Source organism: Amphiprion ocellaris, chromosome 18 (genome assembly GCF_022539595.1).
Source record: "Amphiprion ocellaris isolate individual 3 ecotype Okinawa chromosome 18, ASM2253959v1, whole genome shotgun sequence".
Classification (NCBI taxonomy): domain Eukaryota; kingdom Metazoa; phylum Chordata; class Actinopteri; family Pomacentridae; genus Amphiprion; species Amphiprion ocellaris.
Window position 1 is genome coordinate 7,258,610 of NC_072783.1, and position 14,745 is coordinate 7,273,354.

The window sequence follows — 14,745 nt, forward strand, 5'->3', positions numbered from 1 at the left end:
GAAACTCTGCAAATATTCCCAGTATGAAGGTAGAACTCTGATCATTGATGAAGTTACTGGAGATGAAGAACCTGATGAGTACTCTGAGTATTGGGGTAAACGTTTGACTATATACAGGTATTTTTTCACACATATTCTCTGTTGTGGGCTGCACAGTGGAGTAGTGGTTAGCACTTTCGCCTTGCAGCTAGAAGATCCCTGGTTCACGTCCCGGCTTTCCCGGGATCTTTCTGCATGGAGTTTGCATGTTCTCCCTGTGCATGCGTGGGTTTTCTCCGGGTACTCCGGCTTCCTCCCACAGTCCAAAAATATGCTGAGGTTAATTGATCATTCTAAATTGCCCGTAGGTGTGAATGTGAGAGTGCTTGTTTGTCTTTGTATGTAGCCCTGCGACAGACTGGTGACCTGTCTAGGGTGTCCCCTGCCTTCACCTGAGTCAGCTGGGATAGACTCCAGCCCCCCCCCATGACCCTAATGAGGATTAAGCGGTGTATAGATAATGGATGGATGGATATTCTCTGTTGTCAGGTGTTGGTTTCTCATCTTCCTGTTGCAGATGTTCTTTCAGGTTTTCTATCCTCATAAGCGATGGTAATATTTCAGTCTGCAGAGTTTAAGGTGAGGTTCTGTTGAAGACAGTTTACGTAAGATTATCTTCAGAGTGGAGTAGGACGAGGTCACTGTCGGCTAAACGTCTAAGAAATGAAAGTCTGCTGAATAATACTGACATTAAAATGTGTTTATAAAGACTCGTCAAGGTGCCGAGAGATACTCCGTACAGAAGAGTGTCAATAAAAGGAAGTAGAGAGCGATGAAAGTGAGGACAGCATTATGAAACTCATAAAACAGTTTGACATGAAAAGCTGCTGAAGAGGAGAACCTTCACTTGCAGACCTGATCTGTGTTCTGCTGCTAATTCAGGAGCTCTCCTTTGAAACATCCTTAATGACGTGTAGCAGGCGTGTTCGTGTCTAAATAACATGGAAAGGTGTTTAGTTCCCGACAGCTGACCAGGAGCAGGTGAACAAGTTCACCTGCAAAATACTTACAAAGATTTTCTAGTGATATGATGTTAAACACGTTAAATAAATCTGCTTTACTGAAAGGCTGCTGTGAGGCCAAAAAAGGACAAAAAATAGGTTAAATATTACCAGAAACACGTACAAAGATGAACCAAAAAGGCAAAAAAAAAAAACAAGAAAAGAGGTATATGACCAAAAAGAGCCTAAATATAACCACAAACAGGGTCAAAAGAGCCAAAAAACACAAAAAGGACGTGAAACAAGAAAACAAGCAAACAAAAAGAGGCTAAATGTTACCAAAACCATGAAAAATAAGACAAAAAAGGGAAAGAAAATAAAAAGCCAAAAATACCCACAAAAAATAGATATATGACCAAAATTTCTGCTTGAAACTATAAAGCTTTACTGTATCTAAATTAGATATTTTAAAAATGAGGGGGGAAAATGTAATTTCTATTATTGATTTTAAAATTACAGAGATTATCTGGTACAGTTATTTTCACTGTGTTTACAGTTTTTTAAATTATTTTTTCTGGAACCTTTGCTGCCAGATTGTGTTTTCTTTTCTTTTCTTTCTGCATTTTTTACATTTACAAAAATATCAATACAATTATAAAAACAGACTGTGGTATATTAAATGCTGTATCGCTTATTAATTGCTTATTATTTTAATAAAAATCATGATTTTTTTTAAAAATCGCGGTGTTTCAAAATATTAATCCATCAGTTTTATAGGTGGAGATGCTTTTTAAAAAGGGACAACTTGTGAAATGAACCAGATTAGGATTACATTTTGATCTGATCTTATGTTTTCAGGCTTTAACAGATATTTTTACTGTATTTGTAGATAATTATTCTGTCTTATTATAGATAATTTTTCAGCTAGTTCCAAATTTATTGAATATTTTTAGAGTATTCTGAGTGTTTTCTCTTTAGATGAAGCTGATTTAATATTTAAACCGAGTTCAGTTCCGATAGATCTACACCGAGCAACTGGAGACGATCCGACGTTCTCCATCACAACGACTCCTCCTTCACCTCTTTCCTGTCACCATGGAAACAGCAGCTAGAAGCCATTATTCTTAATGGCCACCTCGGGCCCCTGGATGCTGTAAACTGCAGCTCTGCAGCGACGAAGCTCACGACTCGACTGAGTTAAAGATGCTGCAGAACGTTCTGTCGTTTGGTTCCATCAGGGAGTTTAAACAGAAAAAAATGATGCTGCAGGATCCTAGAATCTGTTTGTGTTTTCTTCAGGACATCTCAGTGAATAAATGTGAATTCTCAGTTATTTATGATTCTACACATAATTCCAAATGTTAACTAACTGCAGGTTTACATTTTTCTAAATCCAAGTAAAAATGTATATTATACTCAATATCTTAAATTAACTGTTCACTATTTTAATAAAAATAAAGATTTGTTTTTTAAATCATGGTGTTTAAAAGATAAATCCATCAGTTTTATAGGTGGAGATGCTTTTTAAAAAGAGAGGTTTGTCAAAAACAAGATTTTCATAACATTTTTGTGTGAAAATTCACATTTGATATCATTAATTAATGAATGTAAATTGAACATTTCCTCCCAGACCTCCTCAGAATCATCTGGTTCTTCATCTCCAGGAACTTTATTAATAATCAAAGTTCTACCTTCATACTGGAAATATTTCCAGAGTTCCAGGTTCTTGAAGTACATAAAGGAGAATGTTCCCTGTAGAAAATTCTAGATGTTCTCAAGGACCTGGAAGTCTAAACTTAAAGACTGAAAGCCCGAAAGGAGAACATCCTTTTACTAAGTCTACTCCAGAATTTTTTCCAGGGGACTTCTAGAGTATACCTACTTCTTGACGAAAGTTCAAGAGTATACGTACCTCTTTACAAAAGTGTAAGAGTATATCTACCTCTTGACGAAGGTTCTAGAGCAGACCTACATCTTGACAAAAGTTCGAGAGCATACCTGCCTCTTGATGAAAGTTCTAGAGTAGACCTACCTCTTGATGAAAGTTCTAGAAAGTTCTAGAGTAGACCTACCTCTTGATGAAAGTTCTAGAAAGTTCTAGAGTAGACCTACCTCTTGATGAAAGTTCTAGAGTAGACCTACCGACAACTGTACAGTAGTCGGTAAGTCTACTCTAGAACTTTCTCCAGGGGACGTTCTCCTTTCCTGGGTCCAGTCTATAAGTTTAGTCTCATTTAGAACATTTCAGGTCCTTGAAGTCCATAGTGGTGGGTTCAGATTTATCACTTTTTAATGGACTTTTTCCATCATTTCTGAGCCTCAGGACTTCATCAGTCCAGCAGACAGACACATGACATTTAGGAGGAGAAACACATTTTGCCTCACTTTTGGGTGATTTTAGGAAACTCTATCAAACGTTTTGAACTATTTCTGAGCAATTGTAGACCAGTTTGTATAATTTTTTTGTAACTTTGGAATACTTCTGCGTCATTTGGAACATTTCTAAATCCTTTCTAATTCACATATTTGCAGTTCATAAGCTTTGAATAATCCTGACAGCTGCATTTATGTGATAGACTTCAGTCAGAGGCTGGTTTACATGGAAACAGACAGTAGATGCTGGCGTCCACAAAGCAGTTTAATTAAAGAGGTTAATCAGCAGCAAGTGTTACATTAAGGATTAATAATAAAGAAGGGTGGCTTGGGTTTATTGTCAAAGGTTGCTCACAACAAATATTTGTCTAATTTAGTTGTTTTTTCCTCTCCCTGCTGCATTTCTAAAGCATCCAGGTTTTACCTTTAGAGCCTGAAACATGTGAGTGCTGCTGGGTTTTTATAATTTCAGTGAAATTTCAAAGAGACACGCTCCACTTTTACATGAATGTCTTTTTCTCTCCTCCTTTTATTCCTTCCGCACTTTAAACCGTCCGTCATGTTCTGTTTATTCCGGACAATTAATTCAGCATTGCTTCACTGGAGGGAAACCTCTGATCTTACATACAAGTATTGTATGTTCAGGAACAAGTGACTGAACACACAGACACGCACATGCACACACACAGACACACGCACACGCACACACACCTACACACACACACACACACACACACACACACACACACACACACACACACACAGACAGAAACACGCACACACACACTCTAATCAATTGTGAAGCACGCTGAATACAATTATAATGAAATCTACTCATGGACCCTTGGGGCAAATGTGTCCCCAATTAACAGGTGTGAGAGCCGTTACAGTCCCCAGTTTTGACTTAAGTAAACACACACACACACACACACACACACACACACACACACACACACACACACACACACACACACACACACACACACACACATACAAACACACACACCTGCGACTCTCATCAGAGTGACCAAATGGTTCTCGAAAAAGATTAACAGAAACAAGAAAAACTCGCTTCAACTGATTCTCCATGAATGAATGAAATTCAGACGGTTTCCAGCTGAACTGCAGGCAGTGTTATCACAGAGCAGAGAGGAGATGACAAAATATGTCTCATTTTATGTGTCATTTTTCTCCTTTTGATTCATGTTTTTCTTGTTTTCGGGCTTTTTTCTTCATTTGTGTCTCATTTTTCTCACTTTGCATCTCATTTTATCTTCTTTGTCTCATTTTGTGTCTCATTTTTTCATCATATGTCTAATTTTTCTCCTTTTGTGTCTCATTTTCCTGATTTTGCCTTGTTTGTCTCATTTTGTCTTGTTTCCCCTTATAAGCATCTCAATTTTCTCACTTTGTATCTAATTTTGTCTTGTTTATTTTCATTTTGTATCGTTTTTTTCTCATTTTAAGTCATGTTTTTCTCATTTTCAGTTTTTTTTCTTTATTTGGATCTCATTTTCCTGATTTTGTCTTATTTTTCTCATTCTGAGTCTTTTTTCCTTATTAGTGTCTAGTTTTCTCATTTTGCATCTAATTTTGTCTTGTTTTTACCTCGTTTTATGTCTTTTTATATTTTATGTCTCATTCTTCTCAATTTGTGCTCTTTTGTCCAATTTCAAGCCTCGTTTTTCTCATTGTGTTTATTATTTTCACATTGTCCATCTTGTTTTTCTCATTTGTATCTCATTTCCACATTTTACGTCTTGTTTCTCCTTCTCTTTTTGTCTTATTTTTCTCATTTCGAGTCTATTTTTCCTTATTTGTGTCTCACTTCCCTCATTTCATGTCTTGCTTTTGTTATTTTGAATCTTTTTTGTAAATTTGTGTTGCATTGTTCTGATTTTAGATCCAATTTTTAAACTTTCAAATCTCGTTTTTCTCATTTTGTGTTAACTTTTTACATCTTGTTTTTCTTCTTTTGCATCTCATTTCCCCCATTTTGCATCTTGTTTCTTGTTCTTCTCATCTTGTGATGCTTTTCTAATTTTATCTCATTTGTCATTTTGTATCTAATTTCGCTTTGTTCATATCATTTTATATCATTTTTATTTTTCTCTCATTTTTCTCATTTTGAATCTTTTTTATTTGGATCTCTTTTCTCATTCTGTCTCATTTTTGTCATTTTGCATCAAATTTTGGCTTGTTTTTCTCATTTTATGTCGTTTTTTCCATTTTGTCTCATTTTCTAACCTTTATGTCTAAATTTTCTCATTTTGTCTAGTTTTTCTGATTTTGTGTCTCGTTTTTCTTATTTTGAACCTTTTTTCTTTATTTGCGTCTCATGTTTCTCATTTTGCATCTAATTTAGTCTTGTTTATCTCATTTATGTCTTTTTTTCACTTTATGTCATTCTTCTCATTTTGTGTTCTTTTGTCCAATTTAAAATCTCGTTTTTCTTATTTGGTGTTCAATGTTTTTCACATTATCCAGCTTGTTTTTGTCATTTTGCATTTTCCACGTTTTGTGTCTTGTTTTTCTTATTTAGAATCATTTTATGTCAATTTGTGTTGCCTTTTTCTGATTTTAAATCCAATTTCAAATCTAATTTTTCTCATTGTGTTGAACTTTTTACATCTTGTTTTTCTTCTTTTGCATCTCATTTTCCTTGTTTTGTGTCTTGTTTCTCGTTCCTCTCATCTTGTGGTGCTTTTCTTTTTGTCTAATTTTTTACATTTTGCATCTAGTTTTGTCTTTTTTTATCATTTTATATCTTGTTTATTTCATTTTATGTGTAATATTGCTGATTTTTTGTGTTGTTTTTCTTATTTTTAGTCTCATTTTCCTTGTTTTGTGTCTTGTTTATCTTGTTCTGTGTCTCATTCTTCTCAATTGGTGTTTTGTCAAATTTCAAATCTCGTATTTCTCATTTTGTGTGTAAATTTTTTAAATATTGTCCATCATGTTTTTCTCATGTTGCATCTCATTTTGCATGTTTTGCATCTTGTTTTTCTGTATAAATTGACTGATTTAAATATTCAGTTTTTTTTCTGAATACCGATCAGAATAACATGTTTTCTGTATATTTACACTATTACAATTGTGACTAATTTAAGTTATTTACTACAGTACAACATGCAGTTGATGGTTCAATACTGTGACTAGATTTTCCAATAATATACTATTATAAGTATTAGTAAGTACTAAGTATTAATAGCATTTATAGCTGCTATAATCAACATTATTATGACTATAGTTGCATTTAAATTAAAACATTTCTTTAAAAATGTAAAAATTGTGAATTGAAGACATTTATACTTACATTAAAGTCCACTATTTCAATGTTGCTATCGTACGTAATTATTTAATCAATCTAGACTGCATGCCCCTCTACATACAGATTTCTGTGAGAAACATAAACATTTCGGTTAGATTTGATTAATTATTGAAGCTGAATGTGACCAGAATCTGCTGCTGAATTTAAAAAAGCAATTCTGTGGTTGGAACAGATTTGATTTTAAACAGGAGATGAGCAGAAGAATAAAAGAATTGTTGGAAAAAGGAGCATCCGTGATAAAACAGATGGAGTCATTTCACCACAGAGGAAACACCAACAACAGCATCTTCCTGCCAACTTCTACTTTTATGAACAGAGACGGCTTCATTGTCTGATTTATTTTTCTCAGATTTCCTGTTTGTATGTGAAACTCTTCCATCTGTTGAGTTCAAAATGTCAAAATCCACAGAAATATTTTACTGGAGGTGGATGAAGAGACCTCATATTGTCCGTTAATAACCATACGGGCTTCGTATGGTTTTTAAAGGACTATCTGAGGCCTCATGTGATTATTAAAGAACTATATGAGGCCTCATATTGTTATTAACGGACTATATGAGGCCTCAGATTGTTATTAAGGGACTATATGAGGCCTCATATGATAATTAAAGGACTATATGAGGCATCATATGGTTATTAAGGGACTATATGAGGACCCATATAGTTATCAACGGATTATATGAGGACCCATATGGTTATTAAGGGACTATATGAAGACCCATATGGTTATTAACAGACTATATGAGGAGCCATATGGTTATTAAAGGACTATATGAGGCCTCATATGGTTATTAATGGACTATATGAGGCCTCATATGGTTATTAAGGGACTATATGAGACCTCATATGGTTATTAAGGGACTATGTGAGGACTCATGGTTATTAAGGGACTACATGACGCCTCATATGGTTATTTAAGGGATTATATGAGGACCCATATGGTTATTAACGGACTATATGGACTATATGAGGACTCATGGTTATTAAGGGACTATATGAAGCCTCATATGGTTATTAAGGGACTATATGAGGACTCATATGGTTATTAATGGACTATATGAGACCTCATATGGTCATTAATGGACTATATGAGGACTCATGGTTATTAAGGGACTATATGAGGTCTCATATGGTTATTAAGGGACTATATGAGGACCCATATGGTTATTAACGGACTGGATTATATGAGGACTCATGGTTATTAAGGGAATATATGAAGCCTCATATAGTTATTAAGGGACGATATGAGGACCCATATGGTTATTAACAGACTATATGAGGACTCATGGTTGTTAAGGGACTATATGAGGCCTCTTATGGTTATTAACGGACTACATGAGGACTTTGGGAGTAACCAGGTTATGAGAAGGGAAACTTCTGTCTTGTTTTTCTTCACTGTGGTTCATTTTTAAAGTCCTGCAGTTCTATGAAACAGAACACCATGAAGGACAGAGAACTCAGAGATGTCTTCTGTCAGTAGTTAGAATGATCGAAACCATAAAATTTTATCTCCTATTTTTCGTTTGTCTCATTTTTCTCATTTTATTTTTCACATTGTCCATTTCTTTTTCTCCGTTTCAGTCTTGTTTTTCTCATTTTGCATCTAATTTTGTCTTGCTTTTTCTCATTTTGTTCCTTGTTTTTCTGATTTTGAGTCTTTTTGCTTTGCATCTCATTTTTCTCATTTTGCATCTTGTTTATCTCATTTCTCTCATTCTGTGTTGTCTTTCTTGTTTTGTCTCATTTTGGACCTCATTTTCCTGATTTTGTGTCATTTTTCCTCATTGTGCATCATGTTTTTTTCATTTTGTGTCTCATTTTTCTCATTTTATCTTGTTTATCTTATTTTTAGTCTCATTTTTGGTATTTTGCAACTCATTTTCCTGATTTTGTGTCTTGTTTTCCTCATTGAGCCTTTTTTTCTTCTAATTTTGTGTTGTTTTGTCAAATGTCAAATGACATTTTTCTCATTTTGTGTTCAATTTTTTTTCATGTTGTCCATCTTCTTTTTCTTCTTTTGCATCTCATTTTCCTCATTTTGTGTCTTGTTTTTCTTGTTTTGGATTGTTTTCTCTGTCATTTTGTGTCTCTGGTAATTTCTGTCTCTTTTCTATCATCTAGGTGTCTAGTTTTCTCATTTTGATATATATCATTTTGCATCTCTTTTTTCACAGCTTATGCCTCATTTTTCTCATTATGAGTCTTGTTTTTCTAATTTTGCACCTCATTTTCCTGGTTTTGTGCATTGTTGGTCTTGTTTTGTGTCTCGTTCTCATTTTGTTTTGTCAATCTTCAAATCTCAATTTTCTCATTTTGCGTCTTTTTCTCATGTTGCGTCTCACTTTTCTCATTTTGTGTCTTATTTTAGTTTTATAGGGTCGTTCTCTGTTCTGTCTGTCTTGTTTTGTGTCTGATTTTAGTTGTTTTCTGTCTCGTTTGTGTCTTTGACTCTTTGGAAAAGTTTTTCGAATTTATGTCATTTATATGTTGTGTTTTTCTCATTTTATGTCGTTTTGTTTCTACATCCTTAAGATGAGTAACTATTTATATTTTTACAGCCTCAACAAACTCTGAGGAACAGTTTTGTCTCCTTTCTGTTGTCTGAATGTGAAAGAATAAAATGATTGATTTTGTTGATTTTCTGACAGAACTGTTCATGGACCATCTGAAAATTAAATATCTGATCATTCTTTCTGTTTTTACAGTTTCTGGCTGTCATTTCAGTGATTTTTTGAAAAGATAATTCTGTCCTTGTTTGTTCATTCTCCTGTGTTTTATCAGCTCAGTGTGAAATTCAGCTTCGGTGTGAAAATGGAGAAAGTTGTTAAGAGAAAAATACAGCTTGTTTCCAGGATGATTAAAGGTGTCCGGAGCTGCAGAATGCAAGTTTTCAGGTTGGATTTATTCACATTCAGGCAAACTGGTGGTTTGAAAAGAACCAGTTTGTCCAAAACTGGGAATAAAACCACAGCATACTGAACTGTGTTGAATCATCTTCTGGCCATATTTTTGTCATTTGGGTTAGTAATTTTGACCATGTTTCACGTCATTTTAGCCAATCCAAATTTGAAGTCATTCTGTAAAAAAAGTTTAGTTATTTAGACCTTATTTATGGTAACTGTGGACAATTTGACCAATTGTTTTGGATATTTTTTGTTCATTGTTGGACATATTTTTGTCATTTCTGTCAACTTTTGAGTCATTTCAGCAAAATTTTGTTATTTTGGACCATTTTAAGTTATTTTGGTCAAACTGTGAGTCATTTTGATCAAGTTTTAAATCATTCTGGTGAATTCTGAACTGTGTGTTATTACGATTTAGCTGCTTTCTGCTTTTGGTCATTTATTTTGCAATTTAGGCCACTTTTGGAGTAGTTTTGGCCATATTTCAAGTCATTTTAGCTCAATTTTAAGTAATTCTGGACAAATTTTTATTCATTTTGGACAATTTTGTTTATTGTTGAACATATTTTTTGTCATTTTTGCCAACTTTTGAGTCATTCTGGCAAACTTGTGAGTAATTTCAGACAGGTTTTAAGCTATTTTGGGAAATTTAAGACATTTGGACCATGTTTAAGTTATTGTGGCTAAATTTTGGGTCATTTTGGTAAAATCGAGTCATTTCAAACCAGTTTTAAGTCATTTTAATGAGTTCTGAATTGGGCTGTTATTATGATTTAGCTGCTTCCTGCTTTTGCCATTTTTATTTTTATTTTTTTGTCATTTTGGCCATTTTTGAAGTTGTTTTGACCATGTTTTAAGTCATTTTAGCTAAACTCAAGTCATTCTGTAAAAATGTTTCATCATTTACACCAAACTTTTGGTTATTGTGGACAATTTCAAAACATTTTGGCCAAATTTTTTAATTGTTTTGGACAATTTTAGTTCATGGTTGGACATATGTTTGTAATTTTGGTCAACTTTTGAGTCATTCCAGAAAAATTTTGTAGTTTTGGACCATTTTTAAGTTATTTTGGCCAAATTTTGGGTCATTTTGGTCAAACTGTGAGTCATTTTAAACAAGTTTTAAACCATGTTAGTGAGTTCTGAATTGGGTTGTTATTATGATTTAGCTGCTTTCTACTTTTGCCCACTTATTTTGTCATTTTGGCCCATTTCAAAGCCGTTTTGGACAAGTTTTACGTCATTTGAGACAATTTTTAAATCATTGCGCATTTGTCATTTGGTCATTTTACCTAAACTTTGGTAGTTTAGAACTATTTGAGTCATTTTGGCCCATTTTAAATTATTTTTGGACATATTTTTGTCATTTGGAGTAACTTGGACCATGTTTGAAGTCATTGTAGCTAAAATTTAAGTCATTCTGTAAAATGTTTACTTATTGGGCCAAATCTTTGGTCATTTTAAACAGCTTCAGGTAATTTTTGGTCCATTTTTAAACCATTTTGGAGAATTTAGAGCCATTTTGGGCATATTTTGGGTCATCATGGCCAAATTTTTTGTAACTTTGGTAAAATTCTGAGTCATTTTTAAGTTTTAAGTTCTTTGGGGCAATTTCAGTCATTCTGAACATTTTCTAAATCATTTTGGAAAGTTTTGGGTCATTGTAGTCAAACGCTGAATCAATGTGAACAAGTTTGAAGTGATTTTGGTGAGTTGTGAACAGTGCTTGTCATAATTTGTGAGCAGATTCAGCTGCTTTGTGTTCTGGCTTGTGCAGCTGAACGTTCAGGTTCCATGACGGGAGGTTAATCCCAACAGAATCTGTTCTATGAGTCAAACCACTGAGCTTTACTCAGGCTTCAACAGCAGCTCTTGTTCCAGCTAAAAATATCCCGATTTGATTCAGAGTGAAAAAGGAGAGCACAGAAAATGGCGACATAACGTAGTTCATCAGAAACACCCAGCAGAGGTCGGACCTACAGCTTCATTAAATCACCACTCGACAGGAAACAGAGTGAAAATGGAGGAAAGACTTTGGTATTAAAAGACGAAATGAACTCACTTTTTCCTGATGTCATATCGACTCGGAGTTCCCAGACTCTGTGAGGAAACAGAAGAGAAAATCATCAGCATCAGCAGTCATGAGAATGTCATCGTTTAACACATTCTCCATTTAGTTATCTCATTTTGTGTCTCGTTTTCCTCATTTTGTGTCATTTGGCTCATTTTGTGTTGTCTTTTCTCATTTTTCTCATTTTGTAATATTTTCCTCATTCTGAGTCCCTTTTCTCATTTTGTTTCATTTTATCTCATTTTTCATCTCATTTTGGACCTCATTTTCCAGATTTTGTGTCTTGCTTTTCTCATTTTGTGTCTCAATTTTTCTCATTTTGTGTCATTTTTCCCAATTTGTCTTATTTTTCTCATTTTGAGTCTTTCTTTTCTTTACTTGCATCTCATTTTCCTCATCTTGCATCTTGTTTTTTGTCGAGTTATTCTTATTTTGAGTCTAATTTTCCTTATTTTGCGTCTTGTTTGTCTCATTCATCTCATTTGATGTTGTTTTTTTCATTTGAGTCTCTTTTCTCACTTTGGACCTCATTTTCCTGATTTCATCTCATTTTTCTCATTGAGCTTTTTTTCTAATTTTGTGTTGCTTTGTCAAAATTCAAACGTCGTTTTTCTCATTTTGTGTTTAATTTTTCACACTGTCCATCTTGTTTTCCTCATTTTGCATCTCATTTTCTAATTACCAAAACTGTCTAAAATGGCTTCAGAATTGGTCCAAAATGGTTAAAATTTCACCAGTTATTGAAAATTTGTCTAAAATGTCTTCCACTTGTCTGAATACCTTAAAAACAATTGTCCAAAACAACTCACAATTCGTCAAACATGACTGAAACTTGGAAACTTGTACAAAATGATTGGGAAAATTGTCTAAAACGGCTTCAAAACACGGTCAAAAATGGCTCAAATTTCTCCGAAATAATTGAAAAACATCTAAAATGACTCCAACTGAAAAAAATTATTAACCATGACTGAAAATTCGTTCAAAGTGGCGTAAAATTCTCGAAATAATTGAAGAACATTGTTGAAAATGACTCAAACTTCATCCAAAGTGACTGAAATCTGACATGAAACTTGTCCAGAGTGACAGAAAATTTGTCAAAAATTCTATGTCTCAAAATTTGCCCAAAGTGATTAAAACTTGTCAAAATAATTCAAAACAAATTGTCCAAAATAACATTAATTTATTTGATATGACCGGAATCTGTAAACCTTTCCAAAATCAATGAGAAAATTGTCCAAAATTGTTTCAAAATTTGTCCAATATAGCTCAAATTTCTCCAAAATTATTGAAAAACTGTCCAAAATTACGTGAACTTGTCTGAATGCCTGCAAAAAATTGTCAAAAACTACTCCAAATTAGTCCAAAGTGACTTAAACTTGTTTAAACAATTGAAAGAATTATCCAAAAGGACTCAGAATTAGTTTAACACGACTAAAACCTGGAAATTCATTCAAAATTAGTGAGAAAAATGGTCAAAAATGGATCAAATTTCTCTAAAATAATCAAAAAGAAAATCTCCAAAATGATCCTGAGATTAAAACTAAAACTACTGGATGAATAAATAAATGCAGCACAGCTGAGAAACAGTGAACAGAGGAGAAAGTTGTTGAAGATCCATTCAGCATGGTGAAACATCTCCATTTTGCCATAAATTTGTAATTTTTGTCAAATCCATAATTGAGAGAAATCCATATTTTTCCTGGTTTCCCTCGTTCTGACAGAGACATTTCTCATTCTCTCTCCTTCCTCACAATAATCAAACAGTAACCGGACTAGGTGTTAAAGGGAGTTTAGATCTTCAGCAGACGGACTGATCGAGTCCAGAAGGTTTTCTTTGAGTTTCTGTGTCGTCCAGCAGCTGAAGAATCTACAAACATGGTCCTCCTGGAGGTCCAGAGGATCTCTGTGGTGGAACTAACGTGTGTTTGTTCGTCCTGCGGAGCATGAAGGACGCCGGCTGCAGCTGGGAGGCTTCCGTCTCCGTGGCGACCACCGAGGACGTCGTGAGGTCTCCTCCCCCCTCATCACTCCAGCTTCTCCAGCTTCTAGGAATCCTCTCCATCAGAAAACACTCACATCTCCAACGTTCACAATAAGGTTCAGGTGCTGCCAGCAGATAACAGTCACATCCTGGACCAAATGTTGAGTCATTGTGCAGAATTTTATTCATTTAGGACAGGTTTTACTTTGCATTTTGGCCATTTTTGATAAATTTGTCCCATGTTTTGTCCTTTAGGCTAATTTTGACTTTAAATTTTGGCCATTTTTGACACGGTTCAGATCATTTTGACCAAATTGTTCGTCAATTTCACAAAAATCTGAAAAAATTTAGACATTATAGACAGTTTTGTTGGAATTTTGACAAATTTTTGAGTAACTTTGGACATATTTTTTCCAAATCTTTTTCTTAACTTTTTAGCCAAATGACAAGAATTGTTGCAAGAACGTATAATTCTTCGAATCAGTTCTTTGTAATCAGTTCTTCTTATCTTACAGGACACATCCTGGGTCAAATATTGTGTTGTTTTCTACAAGTTATTCTGCAGAATTTTACTCATGTTTGACAGATTTTGTCATTTAGGCTAATGTTGAGTTTTAAATTTTGGCCATATTTGACACATTTCAAATCATTTTGATCATATTTTCATTCAATTTCGCAAAAAATTGTGCGATTTTGCAAAAAAATGAAGCATTTTAGACAATTTTCTTGGAATTTGGCAATTTTTTGAGTCACTTTGGACATATTTGGACAATGTGTGTCATTTTGGACAGATTTTTAAAAATATTTTTCTTAACTTTTTGGGCAAAATAAACATGTACATCATGATGCTGCCACCACCGTGCTTCACATCATGATGCTGCCACCACCGTGCTTCACATCATGATGCTGCCACCACCGTGCTTCACATCATGATGCTGCCACCACCGTGCTTCACAGTGGGGATGGTGTGTTTGTGATGATGTTCAGTGTTTGGTGTCCATCAAACATATCATCCAGTCTGATGGACATAAAGCTCCATCCTGGTCTCCTCAGACCAAAGAACCTTCTTCCAGGTGTCTTCAGAGTCTCCACATGTCTTCTGGTGA

At 34.3% G+C, this 14,745-nt stretch overlaps 1 protein-coding gene across 2 annotated transcripts in view; it reads right to left on the minus strand.

Moving 5' to 3' along the window:
• The window catches only part of ankfn1 (ankyrin repeat and fibronectin type III domain containing 1), a 109,000-nt gene that overhangs the window by 63,791 nt on the left and 30,464 nt on the right, over nt 1-14,745 (minus strand). For both annotated transcript variants that reach the window (XM_055004693.1, XM_055004692.1), the window contains exon 6: nt 11,650-11,687. In XM_055004693.1, coding sequence (XP_054860668.1) covers nt 11,650-11,687 — 38 coding nt within the window. The remainder of the gene's footprint in view (nt 1-11,649; nt 11,688-14,745) is intronic.